At 54.8% G+C, this 15,090-nt stretch overlaps 1 protein-coding gene across 1 annotated transcript in view; it reads right to left on the bottom strand.

Annotated features, from left to right (window-relative positions):
- Nucleotides 1-747: 747 nt before the first annotated feature.
- Nucleotides 748-15,090, bottom strand: part of MYT1L (myelin transcription factor 1 like) — a 435,752-nt gene continuing 421,409 nt past the window's right edge. Inside the window, exons 23-25 of the mRNA XM_034659976.1 lie at nucleotides 7,348-7,451; nucleotides 3,886-4,029; nucleotides 748-3,562 (exon numbers count right to left, since the gene is read on the bottom strand). Coding sequence (XP_034515867.1) covers nucleotides 3,422-3,562; nucleotides 3,886-4,029; nucleotides 7,348-7,451 — 389 coding nt within the window. The 3' untranslated portion in view covers nucleotides 748-3,421. The remainder of the gene's footprint in view (nucleotides 3,563-3,885; nucleotides 4,030-7,347; nucleotides 7,452-15,090) is intronic.

The raw sequence follows: 15,090 nt of genomic DNA, 5'->3' as shown, positions 1-15,090 counted from the left end.
AATTCATTGATACATCATGTTTGAAGGGCAATTTAAGTTTTATAGGTGGTCCTTGTGGATAGTTTGGAAGAAGCAACGGACGATGAAGCACCCAGGGCCAACCACCGGCGCGTGGCCACAAGGGCCCTCGGAAGCGAGCTGCAGGAAGGGACGCGGCATCGCTCAGGGCACCTGACCCCAGGATGTGGCCATCACACTCAGGCAACCCAGACAAGGTCTGCAAACCAAGTGCCCTGGACCCTTCACGCACTTTCCTGCCCTGGGAGACAGAGGAAGGCCCCGGGGGCTGCTCAGGAATAAGGGACAAGGGGCGTGAGCGCCAAGAGCAGCCTGTGGTCATCAAGATTTCAGATAAGGGAAAACCGTAAAGGACATACGGTTTCCGCTGGAGCATTTGGAGACACCTGCAAGTTAGGAGGACGTCGCATCACGTGTGGGAGTTGTACCGTGGTCGTGTCGGAGAACGTCCCTGTTCTGGGGAGACACCTGTCTTCGGACATGACGTGTCTTCATATGAGCAAATGTGGCAGAGTGACTGCACGCAAGCGAGGGGCAGGGAGCCGCCCAGACTCCTGCGGTCGGGGTGAGAAATCGCCGGCCCCCAGCCCTCGAGGAGGAGTGCGCACCTGTGCGGACCCTACGACCAGAGCCGCTGGCCCCGGGGGGACGGTCCTCGCCCGCGCACGCGGCACCCCAGACTCCAGTGAAGACGCAGAGCCCGCGTAGAGATCCATCGTGCTACAAACGTGGCAACACCGTTTTTATTTAGAGTAAGATGTGTTAACATCCAGCATGACAAAATTTGTACAAAGTTCACAATTTAAAAATGAAGTGTCACTGCAACTCGTGATTCCACACATTTATAGCAAAATTAAAGTGTCCACAAACCCATGCCGTGTAGTACAAAAATAAATGAAACTTCAGTTCCACAGAGAGCACAGTAAATATTTATACAAAATTCTGTCTTAATAAATGATTCCTTAAATTAACTTAGAAATGATAATGAACAATAAGTTATAATAAATAGACTCTGATGACACAATAATTCCATATGAAAGGTCAGCATTCTAATATGTGACACTTGTGATCCCTATAGAATAGTCACAGATAACTTTTGATTTGATATTATGTACCAACATTAGATGAGCAGCAGATTTGTGCTTAAAACCCCTTTCCATTGTACATAGGTGATAACAAGAAGAATCCAAAACTGAGACTACCTATCACTCTACTGAAAGCATTACTATATCGGCAAAGAAGCTGCGGACACTACGTGGCGGGGAAATGCATACGCCCAGACGAACGACGGCCCTGCAGGGAGGGGCCCCCACGGGTCTGTGGCCTCAGGTGACGAGGAGCACCTGGCTTCAGCTCTGGAAAGGCAGTTCTGAGCGTGGCAGCTACAACTACTCGCACAACAGAAAGAGGGCGCTCTCCAGGGAAGGCGCTGCAGAGCCCCGGGAATTACATCATCTGTCCCAGCTGGATACTCAAGTCCTTGCGGAAACCTGTAAGCGTTTGTACAGTGAGCAGTATAAAGTGCCGCTGGGATGTACATATATTTATACGTATATATACACCGAGGTTGAGTATTGTATCAGAATATTTGCTGTGAGATCCCTGTAATCTCCCGTAGCAACATCGTCGGGTCAGCCGTGAGGGCTCCCCTCATCCTTCCGGGGTCAGCCTCACGAGGCCGCTGACCCCAGGAATTGCACACCTCCGTACGGATATATAGGACAAGGTAAGTGCAAATAGTCGACTGGCACGTTGTGGGGACAATGACCCTGTAAGTCCTGTTCTGCTAAAAATATTTTTTTTTATTTTTACAAAACCCATCTTTTTTTTTTCATAACAAAATTTTAAAGTACTTCTGTACTTCCTGCATAACATCAAGACATGGAAGGAAGAGATGCTGTCACATGTAACTCAAGTCAACACCAGAAAACACAACACGCCGTCCTAGGGACTACTCAGAGAGGGACGCGGCAATCAAAAGTGGTCTTATGCATACATATAGTGCAGTCATTGGAAGAAAACAATCGACTCTCCAAGTATAAGCAAGTCTAAGATGATCTAGCGTAAAGCAAAAAAGTGCTCCAGTATAGATAAGTACTCTTAAAATCTGATTGCATTCATTCTTAGAATAGGTGGTGACCAATCAAACAGCAAGGCTCTGCAAACGCCACGCGGTCACCTGGTCTCCAAGGGGAGGTGGAGCAGACAGGTCATTTGCAGAGCCCCCAGCGGGGGGGACGGGACCCGTGCCCCGCGGAGCCCGCGGCGCCGTCCCGCCGCGCTGCTTTGGGCGGCCAGCCCCCCAGCCCCGCAGAGAGCGTGTGCAGCGGCTCACGGACGGGCACGCCATCTGCCTCATCCCCCGCATGTGGAGGAACGGTCACGGCAACAAGGACAGTAATCATTTCTGAAAGTGGAGAGAGGGGAATAAATACTCTTAAATTAGCTTTGAACTGAAATGAGAGCACACAGGTTCTGCGAGACACACGCCACTGCAATGACAGACGGTTCCGAGGGGCACAGCGCTCTCGGGGAGACAGGGGACGTCTGCTCCAAAGTCTACAGACACTGCGAAAGGACATCTTCGCGAGGTCCGCCTCTAACAAGCCCCTGTCTGAACGGAAGTTCCCAGAGTCACACCATGTAATGCTCAGGAGTTAACTTAAAAGTGCTGTTTAAGCTGCTTTGAATCTTCTGTCAAATTCCCATGGCTTGATGTTGTCTTACAATAAATTACTTATCTCATCTCTTACAGTTAATCCATATGCCATTTCCTTGGAATGCAAAAAACCTCATTTACTGCCCCCACCATACACCATCCTCCTAAAACAAACAAACAAAAAAATCACATAATATTTCCAAGCATTGTTCAAAAATAAAGCATTTTTTGCAACCAATTCTTGCTATGAAACAATATGCACACAAAATGTATTTCTTAATTCCATAAAATCCTCCAACATGAGGCAAAATGATAACGTCTAAAACGTGGCTGCAAGGCCACCACATGACCATTCAAAGCTGTGGGGTTTTTTTTTGTCCATTTCAGTTCAAAATACTAAGACATTTAATCACTAAAGCATTAAAAAGAATTTACACTCTATTTATTTTGATCAGCTTACCTCTTCAGAAATATATATACCCCATGTGCAGACATTAGCAGCTATAAACATTACATGGCATTGTCTCACTATGTCAGCTCATATGAAAACGTACAAAATGTGAATGTATTCAAAACTATTCTGCAGGTAACTATCTTTAAAGCAAGACAGAAAATCATTATGAAGTCTTGTAAGCATAACACTGTTTCGAACAGAAATAAGTATATGACACTTCCTGGTGAGTCACAGCAGCAAAGGGGCGAGAGGCCCCCTTTCAGACAAGATCCCGCCACTATGGCCGCTGCTCACACCTGGATTCCTCTCACAGCGTGCTTTATATTTTCCAGTAGGGCTTTATTTTCTGGGCTCTGATAACGGTCTTGATTTGTATACATGTCCGTCAAAGTAGTCACGTATGCATCAAAATTTTGTTCATTGATTGGATCCTACGAGATATTAAATAGTAGTTCATACACAACTTTTATTTTCTTAATAGGATAGTCACATCAGCATAAAATAGCATCCTAGCATAGCGCCACCGTGTACGCCCCTGACACGGCCTGCTCAGAGCATACTTGGTCTCACGGGGTGCACGGGGTCTGCCCCCCTGAGCTTCTAGCAGAGTTAGCGTTACAGTTTGGGGGCAGTGACCGCAAACACCCATAGTGTGGAAAGCCACGGACAAGTCACAGAGACAGACATCTACGTCACGCTGTGCACTGCTGGGGGAGGGGCCGCCGGCACCGCGTGTCCTGCCCTAGTCACTTACCATGTGCGGCAGCTGGATGTTAGCTAGACTATGAATTAAGGACTGGCTCAGGTTGGCCAGCTCGTGGAGAAGAGACTCGTTCTGCTGCTCGATCACTTTGTTCTCCTCCTCAATGGTCTTCAGGCTGCTCTCCATGGTGGTGATCTGGAACGCAGACCGGGTGACATGTAGCACAGGTGCTGAGAGAAACCTTCCCGCTCTCACAAAAAGGCTTCCCTGCTGAGAGCCGATCATCCTAAGGGCTCGGTTTTTACACTCTGACTCATTACACTTGAAGGTTTGGTAATGGGACGGTGGGGCTCGTCTCTCTGGGTGGGGGGAGGGTTCACGGGCCGTGTTGCTCGGGTTTGTAAAGTTCTGCTGTCCTCACACATGGACTCTCACAGGAGGACGTGTCTGTCAACTACTCTGACCCGCCACTGGGCCGAGTCCTTACCAGCCCAAGTCTAGTTCTGCCGCAGGTAAGTCCTGAACCATAATTTATGCGTGAGGCGGTCCCCGTGTTGTTCACAGGGCCAGGAGCCCTGTGCTCACATTCTTGGCGGCCGGTCGGTCCTGCTCTCCTGCTCTCCTGCGGCTGGAACAGGACGCCCTCCTTATCTGCAGTGGGGGGAGGGCCGCATTCCTGCATCGCAGGCAGGCCTACCTGCGTTCCCGGTATTTGCCAGAGGGACTCTAACTGTCCTTGGTCTCCATGCCCTGCTGGCCCCTCCCCCTCGTCCAGCCAGGTGACCGGCACTAACTGACACAGCTAGGTGCGCACACGGGAGGACAGAGGGGAGCTGCCTGGACCTGCCTGGGCCGCAAGGAGACAACACACAGCCAGGACAAGGCAGGCCGGGCACGGGGACTGAGGGCACGGTTAGGGCCCAGGAAACAGAGACGTGAACCCGGTCCCTCACGTGGAGGCCGACTTTCCCCTGAGATACCTGGACCCCCCCAGAGTCTGCCCCCACCATGGACGATTCCCTGCTATTAGCCTGCCTGCTGCTTTCTCAGGGAGCCAAGAGACGGGGGAGGAAGGGCTGCTGCTGGCTTCACCTGCTCTAGGTGAGTCAGGCAGACTCGGGGGTGTTTCTGGAAAACAGAAATGACAGTACGTGCTCCAGCAGCAGCTCCTGGAGAGATGTGCGCAGTGTTCGAGGTAAGAAGACATGTGTTATTCCTGCACTTCTGATCTGGTCAGGGGTCCCAACTAAAGTGACCTACCCCAGAAACGTCCTGGATTGCCCTGCCCCCAGGCCCTGCTTCCCCGCCCAAGCTGTGGGAGGGTGGGGCTCACCCCTGCTCCTGCTCTGGCAGGGTCAGAGGAAGGGAGGAGGCAGGTGCAGTCCTCTCAAATCCTTCCTAGAGCAGCCGTGGGTATGGCTGTTGCCCGCAATGCCGCAATACCAGGGCTGGCTCTGGTAGGACATGTCTGTGAAGGAAGGGGCCCGCGTGGTTGGCTCTGTCCCCATCCTGTAGGAGAACCAGCTTCAGGACCACCAACCTTCCGGCACTTTCCAAGACAAGTCGGGAGGCTACGTGGGCCCCGGCCAAAGGTTAGAAGGCAAAGGCACTCGCGGGGCTGACGGGTAAGCGGGCTACTGCGGCCACAGCCTCATTTGTCCCTGAGTATTGGGTGGCCGGCCGGAGGCTGCCGATCGGCAGGAATGCTCTGCTGCCGAGCGGACACGAGGTCCAGACGGCTCCCACGCTGCCACGTTCTACGCTGCCTGTCCTTCGTGACCTGCCTACCCCCTCCTGCCCCAGGAACCGCAGGCTCAGTGTCTTCCCATCACTTGAAGACGCTGGCCTTCCAGGGAAGAGGAGCCGCCTGAGGGACACCCGCCAGGACAGTGAGGATACGCAGCAGCGCCAGAGGTGAGCAGACGCCTGCAGGAGCACATCTTCACGTCGAATGTCAAAAAGCCCCGCGTGGTCTGTGGCGGCCCACACGGGGACAAAAGGACCAGTGAGGGGTGACAGGAGCATGTGGCCCGGGGCCCCCGGGGAAGCTCGGGTCTGGGAGCGCGGCCTCTGGCCCTGGTCGCTGCACTGGCTCCGCCGCGGGCCCCCTTCACAGGGCGGGAGAGCTTTGCTGAATGAGGGACAAGTGTGTTTTGTCAGAGCGGGGTGTCCAGCAGGCTGCGGCTCACCACCCGTGCAGAAGAACGGTGCCGAGTCCCCGGACGGCTACGGTGCGCACAGGCTGTCACCCTTGTGAGCAGAATGAAAGTCAGGGCAGTTGTTTTCACCGGGTCTGCTTAAGTGAATCGCTGCTGATGTGGGGGCTCGCGGGCGTTTGTGTGGCCCCGGAGTCCTCTCGGGGCCAGCACCTTCTGTGGACCTCCGGCCAGGGGCTGATGACAGCCATGCATTTGGGTAAATGCTACGGAAACCTCCCACCTGTTCCAGGCGAGCCTTGGCCAGGTGAGCGTGCTGACCCAGGGCCCGGAGCACAGCCGGACAAGGCCGCTACGGGCGAGGAGGCTGGTATGAAAGCAACCCCACCGAACGGTCGGGCGCAGGGAGAGAACGCCTGCCCATTGTGCTTCCTTCCCTCTCACAGGTACCCATGGGGTCCCTTTTGGGTGTTCTGGTGGGGACATCTCCCTGGAGACGTGGTGCCACCGCGGACAGAACCAGCCCACAGCAGAACTGCGGCCACTACCTGAGACCGAGCCAGACCCGGACCCTACCAGCCCCACTGTCGGCTGCCAGGAAGGGTCTGCAGGGATGGAGGGCATGGAGCCCCGCTTTCTTCCAGGATGGAGGTGCCTCGCCTTACCTGTGATGGCAGCGCAAGGAGGGCCCAGTCCCAGAACCCACGCGGCCCCGGGACTCCGGGCCTCTCTGGGAGAGGTGGCAGGGCATATGGGGCGCTGCGTGGGACTCAGGACAGGAGGCTCTGAGCTGCGGCAGCTTGGCTGTCCACCTTGGCTTAGTCAAAGGAGTCCCCGCATGTGTAACATGAGAGTGAAGACGCTTACCTACTGGGCTACGTGAGCACGCAGTGGGACTACGCACCACAGCCCCACAGCCAGGCACCCAGTAGGTGTTCTCTCCCTCCCTCCTGTCACTGGGCACCTGGGCCTGGGACCTGCATGAGTCTGCAGTCTTCCACGCCCACAGCCTTGCAGACCCCGGGGCCAGGCTGCCCTTCCCTGGGGAGCGTGAGTTCTCTCTAGCGCAGTGACCACAGGCATTAGGGCCTGCCGTGTCCTGGGAGGAAAGCAGCTCATCTGCAGGGCCAGGTGACCCTCTGTTTGCAGCACTGTTTGCACAGGGCATTTCACTAAAGCCTGCACAGACGGGAGCCAGGTGGCCAGTGGCCGCGGTCGCCAGGGCTAGCAGGAGGCAAGATGTGGGGGGGGGGGGCAAGGAGCAAAAGGAAGGGGGAGCATGCACCCGGAGGCCTACCGCTGGCATGTCCCTGGGGGCAGCGCGTGCGGCTAAAATTGAGGGCTCAAAAACTGTTACCTGAGTTCTCAGTTTAATCATGTCGGCCTCCATCTGGGAGTTGGACTCATTGAGCTCCTTGATCTCTTCGTCTAACTGTTTGATTTCTTCATCATTTTCTATGCCTGCACGGGCGACAGGACTCTGTTAAAGCTATCGCACGTGAAGACGGAGTTAGAATTTTGACTTTTCTTTGTCCTTTTTGTATCTGGAACTGAATTTGCTAGAAAAATATACTCTTGGATTTAAAAAAAAAATAGTGACAGTTCATGTGTCCATCCGTCCTTCCCGTGGCTGTCCTCGCAATCATGGCAGAGAAAACCAGCCGAGTGCACACAGACCCCTCCCCACCGTGCGCCAGCGTGATGTCTCCCGGGACGGCCTGACCGAGCTGCCGCCACCCCCCACCCGGCTCAGAGCGCCTCCATCCTGGAGGCAGGTGACCTGCTCCAGCCCATCACCTGCCTCCTTGGTCTGTTCCCTGTCTGTCTGTCTGGGAGGATGTGCCAGGCTGTGCAGACGCACCTGGAAACGACGCACCTGCCCTTGAGAGGCCCCGCACCGTGGCCCACAGGCGACCGAACCCCCTGACACCGCGAGTGCTCAGGGCCGCCGCCCGCCTGCGCTGCAAGGAAGACCTGTGGTGGTGGAGGCAGACTCCGGGGGTCTTCTGAAGGGCTCCCTACACAGAGGATATTTAACTGATGCAAACAACTCCTCCCTTTGATGCAGAAAATGCGCCTCCACTGACAAGGGCGGGGAGGTGGCAGTCCCGCATGTGCCCTGGGGGCTGTGCCCTGGGGGCCTCGCCTGGCGCCGGGCCTGGTGGCTGGCAGTGGAATGCACCAGGGTGGGAAAGATCCAGACCCTTTGTCATTCTGGCCATTGGGTCTCCTGCAGCTGAATGTCCTCTGGGGAAGAAGAGCAGGACGCCGGTGGACCATCACCCTTGACAACCGGGACACGGGTCATAGGGCACAGACGGGGAAGCTCATGCAAAACCACAGGAAGGCACGGAGCCCAGGCCTCGGGGGCACCGGGGCAAATGGGCTTCTCCGGGTCTGCAGACAGAAGGGGCGTGGCCACCTGGGAGGGAAGGCGGGAGACGCGGACTCTGCAGAGGCCGGGTGAGCAGGTCCTTCCTCCCTGATCTCCTCCCGCAGACCCTCCTGGGGACATGCGGATCCTGGGCGCGCGGAGCTTCCCCACCCTCCCACCTCCAGGGACCGACCGTGGCTCACCGACCCCAAGCCTGGGTCGCACTCACGGCCCCAGCCCCGCCACGGAGGCCCTGGGCACACGTTCCCGGCCCGCGTGTCATGGGGTCCCTAGCAACACCGGTCGCCGTCAGATGCATCACCGAAAGCAGTTCACAGCCCCCAGGAAATCCTTCCAGCGATGACCTGTACCCTTTCTCGGGGGCGGGCTGTTAGGTTCCCCCCTTTCCCACATGAGACCAGACTTCTGTGGCAACTTCCACAGTCAGGACTTCGGCTGAGTGAGTTCCTGCACTAACACTGGGCAGGAGACTTGGCCGGGGACGTGGCCGATGTAATTACTGGACACCCAGGGCCTAAGAATGCCGATTTGTAAGCCCTTTGTCCTCTCACTGTTCCTTTAAGCTGCAAACAGCCCAAGTGCGGACATTTCCCATGTGAACGGGGCTGCGGCCGCCTCCACATGATGGCCCTCCGTGCCTGGGGCTGTGCTGTGATCGAGGATTTCTGTTCAGATTTCTGAGCAAGTTCTTCATGTCATATTTCTTCAGTGTTTTAGGTTTGAACAACCTTAAAACCTCTCTCCTTGCGGCCGTATGTGATAGTTTCCGCGGAACACAAGAACGGCGTCAGCACGAGGTGTGATCTCGGTTTCTGGAGGCGCAGGCAGACTGGCTGTTTTCTCCCACCCCCTGAGGTCTGGCTGTCTATCCAGAGTCACGCGACGTTGAAAGACCCCATTATTCCCTCAGAAGCTCTGGTCTCTGGGCCCTCGCAGTGAGGGGCGTGTTTCTCCCCAGGGTCCCTCTGGGAATGGCTCCTAACCTCTCCGTCCTGTACGGATGCACTTCCGCAAAGGAAAAGCAATCAACAAACAAAACAACAGCTTTCTTATGTCCATTAGATAGGAATTGTAATTTTTTAATTTATATAAGGTGGCTAACCGTGTCAAAGAGTAGACCTGCTGCATTTTGAGAAGGTTACCACTGTGGTGGATCCCGCACAGGACGGCTGTGTAGCTCGTCCGTGGACCCCCAGTGGCATTCGAGCGAGACGTTTGATTTTGGTCACTTCCTGATAGGAAGGGTGATAAATGCTCCACGCACCTGCCAGTTCCCAACATCAAGATAGCACATTCCCCTGGAGAGTGTAGGAGTGGAATTCTAAACAAAACAACTCGTTTTGGGACAGGCCGTTTGCAGATCACCACGTTATTATAAAGACCAGAGAACTGCGGGGGAAACAGTGGGCCTAAGAACTGCAATGAAATCATCTTAATTGGCTTGTTAGAAGCGCTCCATCCATGGCAGCCGATATAAACTAAAGCATATAGAACACCTTTGTCCTGGGCCTGGATTCTGGCCAATGCACGCTTAGAAGAAGTTTGATAAGGCTCTGAGAAGAGCATGTGGTCTCCCCGAGAACATGGCTGAAATCTTGAAGGGCCGTTTTACTGATCTGATTTTTACAAAAGAGTGTCCAACCACTATGACTTTCTATTTAACTTTCATGGGAAACCAACATCTAAGCAGAGGGAGAGGTCACACAACCTGGGATAGATATTTCCCGAAGGCTAGACACATTTCTGCACCATCCTGGTGAGGGTTTGAGAAGTCGGGGGGCTACAGCCTGGGATCTGAAACATGATGGACCCAGGATCTAAATCTGTGTCTTCCCACTTCAGAGGTCTGTGATGAGTAATGTCCTTAGTCCTTCTAAACCTGCAATTCCTCCATTGCAAAGTGTCGCTCCCTGACACAGCCATAGTAAGAGATAACTTGATCGACATAAGACACCTGACTCAGTGAGATTTGCCAAGTGGTGGCTGCAAAGGACCGTTGAACATCAGCTGTTGCCTGAGAAGCCAGAGACCTCCGAGCATCCGTGGGCTCCACGATTACCTGCCTGAAAAGTGGCACGGGCTGGTTTTGTCCTGCTGTCCCAGTGCTGCAAGCTGACAAACCATTAAAAGGAAAAGAAAGAGCAAAAATATGGTATGTGGTCTAGCACAGTGGGCCTCGTTTTTTGTTGAATTAAAGAATTAAAAACAAAAAGTTCCTTTTTATAAGTCTTCAAGCTGTCCTCTAAATTTCTTATTCTAAATTTAAATAATTCCATATATGTATGTGTGTGTGCATATGTGTGTGTTATATATATATATCCAGAATTGTATGCTGCAGCATACCTTAAATATATGTCATCAAAACCTGGACCAAAATGTTCAGTTCATAAGATCTATGAGAGATGTCCACTGTGTAAACCGACTGGCAGATCCCGGGTCATCACCAGACCAGTCTGCAGGTCAGATCAACTTCCTGAGAGAAGTCATTTCCGGTCCAATAAAAGTATAGCAAGGGTCCCCGTGACGCCTGCCCATCTCTGACTTTCCATCTAGGACAGCTGGACAGACGGACGGGTGAGCATCAGAGGTCTGGCCTCCAGGAAACAGGAACAGTGTGCCTGCCATGTCTCCCCCTGACGTGCTCGTGCCCTGCCCTCAGCCTCCTGGGCTGCACCCCCCGAGCCCAGCCATCCGGGCCGCCCCTGTTGGGTGCCGGCCAACGCTTGGGCCCAACTCCGAGCAGCCTTTCTCCCATGAAGATGGGGTGAGTGGCACAGCATGAGGGGCAGGGAGGGAGCTGACAGGAGATGGACGGATTCTCAGTCCCCTGGATTCAGGAGAGAGTCAAGAGGAATTTGAGTCTAGAAACGAATTTCCTTAAAGCCATCTATGTGTGCCTGCCCCTAGGACACCCTGAGGGCCCCAGGGCTCGCAGGATGCCCATGCTGGAGAGGGGAGAGCACCAGACCTGGGAGCACAGGCCGGGGTGCAGTGGGGACAGCGACCGTGCCCCGGGAAGCCCGCGCCTTGGCCTGCTTGTTGAGGCCCGTGTCTCCAGGCGACGCCCGCAACCCCTTGTGGAGCCCTCCCCTCGAGGCAGGCTACGCTAGAGCTAAACGTCTGTAGCCACCTGCCACAGGTGAGACTGCTGCTGGCAGCAGGGCCAACAGAGGGTCGCCCGCAGCCTCCTCGTGCAACAGAGGTCACAGCTCCTTCCCTCAGCTTTCTGTCTTCTATGATCATAAANATCACCACGTTATTATAAAGACCAGAGAACTGCGGGGGAAACAGTGGGCCTAAGAACTGCAATGAAATCATCTTAATTGGCTTGTTAGAAGCGCTCCATCCATGGCAGCCGATATAAACTAAAGCATATAGAACACCTTTGTCCTGGGCCTGGATTCTGGCCAATGCACGCTTAGAAGAAGTTTGATAAGGCTCTGAGAAGAGCATGTGGTCTCCCCGAGAACATGGCTGAAATCTTGAAGGGCCGTTTTACTGATCTGATTTTTACAAAAGAGTGTCCAACCACTATGACTTTCTATTTAACTTTCATGGGAAACCAACATCTAAGCAGAGGGAGAGGTCACACAACCTGGGATAGATATTTCCCGAAGGCTAGACACATTTCTGCACCATCCTGGTGAGGGTTTGAGAAGTCGGGGGGCTACAGCCTGGGATCTGAAACATGATGGACCCAGGATCTAAATCTGTGTCTTCCCACTTCAGAGGTCTGTGATGAGTAATGTCCTTAGTCCTTCTAAACCTGCAATTCCTCCATTGCAAAGTGTCGCTCCCTGACACAGCCATAGTAAGAGATAACTTGATCGACATAAGACACCTGACTCAGTGAGATTTGCCAAGTGGTGGCTGCAAAGGACCGTTGAACATCAGCTGTTGCCTGAGAAGCCAGAGACCTCCGAGCATCCGTGGGCTCCACGATTACCTGCCTGAAAAGTGGCACGGGCTGGTTTTGTCCTGCTGTCCCAGTGCTGCAAGCTGACAAACCATTAAAAGGAAAAGAAAGAGCAAAAATATGGTATGTGGTCTAGCACAGTGGGCCTCGTTTTTTGTTGAATTAAAGAATTAAAAACAAAAAGTTCCTTTTTATAAGTCTTCAAGCTGTCCTCTAAATTTCTTATTCTAAATTTAAATAATTCCATATATGTATGTGTGTGTGCATATGTGTGTGTTATATATATATATCCAGAATTGTATGCTGCAGCATACCTTAAATATATGTCATCAAAACCTGGACCAAAATGTTCAGTTCATAAGATCTATGAGAGATGTCCACTGTGTAAACCGACTGGCAGATCCCGGGTCATCACCAGACCAGTCTGCAGGTCAGATCAACTTCCTGAGAGAAGTCATTTCCGGTCCAATAAAAGTATAGCAAGGGTCCCCGTGACGCCTGCCCATCTCTGACTTTCCATCTAGGACAGCTGGACAGACGGACGGGTGAGCATCAGAGGTCTGGCCTCCAGGAAACAGGAACAGTGTGCCTGCCATGTCTCCCCCTGACGTGCTCGTGCCCTGCCCTCAGCCTCCTGGGCTGCACCCCCCGAGCCCAGCCATCCGGGCCGCCCCTGTTGGGTGCCGGCCAACGCTTGGGCCCAACTCCGAGCAGCCTTTCTCCCATGAAGATGGGGTGAGTGGCACAGCATGAGGGGCAGGGAGGGAGCTGACAGGAGATGGACGGATTCTCAGTCCCCTGGATTCAGGAGAGAGTCAAGAGGAATTTGAGTCTAGAAACGAATTTCCTTAAAGCCATCTATGTGTGCCTGCCCCTAGGACACCCTGAGGGCCCCAGGGCTCGCAGGATGCCCATGCTGGAGAGGGGAGAGCACCAGACCTGGGAGCACAGGCCGGGGTGCAGTGGGGACAGCGACCGTGCCCCGGGAAGCCCGCGCCTTGGCCTGCTTGTTGAGGCCCGTGTCTCCAGGCGACGCCCGCAACCCCTTGTGGAGCCCTCCCCTCGAGGCAGGCTACGCTAGAGCTAAACGTCTGTAGCCACCTGCCACAGGTGAGACTGCTGCTGGCAGCAGGGCCAACAGAGGGTCGCCCGCAGCCTCCTCGTGCAACAGAGGTCACAGCTCCTTCCCTCAGCTTTCTGTCTTCTATGATCATAAAGGAAAGAAAAAGGAGGGGTCATCTCATTTTCTTCTCTCCTTGGCAAAGACCAACAGAAAACCAACACAGAGCAGGGCTGCAGGGCCGAAGGTGGCGATGCCGGCGGGCAGGCAGTGGCAGCGGGGGGCTTCTGAGAGGCGGCCATGGTAACTTGTCCCCACACTGGCTGCTCGGGAGCTCGCTCAGTGGGAGAGAGAAATCACAGTGGGCTCGGTGGGAACAGATCAGAGCAGACTCTTCTCTAAGCTTGAAGAACAAAACGAGGAGGAGGAAGGAGGGAAGGACGGACAAGGGGTTTCAGAGCCGGAAAGGGCTTCGAGGACACTCAGAACAGCTCCTTTCCAAGCAGGTGCACACTCGAGACAAAGAGCAGGGGCCCAGTGCAGGAGCAGCTTTGCTGAGTCAGCTCCACCAACATCAGGGTGGTCTCCTTGAGCCTTGGCGCCCCGTGCAGGCCAGGGTGCGGAGGGACGGGAGCTTCCGGACACGTTTGTTGTGGAAGTGTAAAAGCAGTGGGTAAGATTTTACACTCACGATATTCAAGGAGAGAGAGAGGGAGCCAGAGCTGATTCTGAAGGATGGGCACAGGTGCTGAGGGGAGTGGGGTGCTCACGCCCCGTCCCCCGAGGAGCAGCAGTGCGCTGCCCGTGAGTTAGCCGCACGGGGCGCGGGCGATACCTGACTGTCTGCGTCCCGCGCCACAGCCTTGGCACGGAAAGAAGTGGACTCCGGGCTTTGTAAGAAGGACTCGTCTTGGCACAAAGACTGCACAGACGAGGAAGGACAGGCTGCAGCCTGGGCCCCGGGCTCGGGAAGACCCGCTTGGACCAGCTTCCGCGGCTCATGCTCTGGGGAACGTGAGCTTCCTGGCCTGTGCCCACAGCGCAGGGAGCCAGGCTCCTGCCCCCACCCTGGAATCAGGCCTCCCGTGTCCAGGCGCAGACTGCTGGGCCACAGAGAGGACTCTGGATCCCGCCACCCTTTGGAAAAGACGTAGCCCTTTGATGCCCTGAGACGGATGCCCTGTGACTTCCTGCCCAGGGAACAGCCCTCCTCTGGGCTTGCATGTTTCCTTTCCTTTCCTGCTCTGTGCTGCCGGCCCAGCGCGCGGCTGCCTCCTTCACTGACAATCAGAAGCCGACAAAGCAGACCACTGGCCTCCCGAGTTCTGCTTGACCACAGGGTCTTCTGGGGGACAGGCCACGCGGGGTGTTTTGGAAAGAGTGTCAGTGGCGGTTTCTTCCCGGTGATGAGTGCAGCCCCGCTGCCTGAGAGGAGGGACTGGTGGGCCTGATGTCTCGCAGCAGCCTCAGGCCTGGGGGCGACCAAACGGGTCCCAGGACGTCTGGGAGGCGGGTCTCCGGCACGCAGCGCCTGTCAAGCAGGAGCGGGGAGGCTGGCGCCCACGCCCGCGAGACACAAACATTGTGATCCTGGCCATCTTCCGGTCCGTGGCCGACCACGCATTAAGGACAGTTCAGTGCAGGCCATGCACAGAGTCCCCGAGCTGTTATCAGACCTGTCGTGAACAGTCAGGTGACCGGCGGGGGCCGAGGGGCCCTGGCCTGCCTG

This window comes from Ailuropoda melanoleuca, chromosome 4 (assembly GCF_002007445.2).
Source record: "Ailuropoda melanoleuca isolate Jingjing chromosome 4, ASM200744v2, whole genome shotgun sequence".
Lineage (NCBI taxonomy): Eukaryota > Metazoa > Chordata > Mammalia > Carnivora > Ursidae > Ailuropoda > Ailuropoda melanoleuca.
This window is presented reverse-complemented; position numbering and strand designations above follow the sequence as displayed.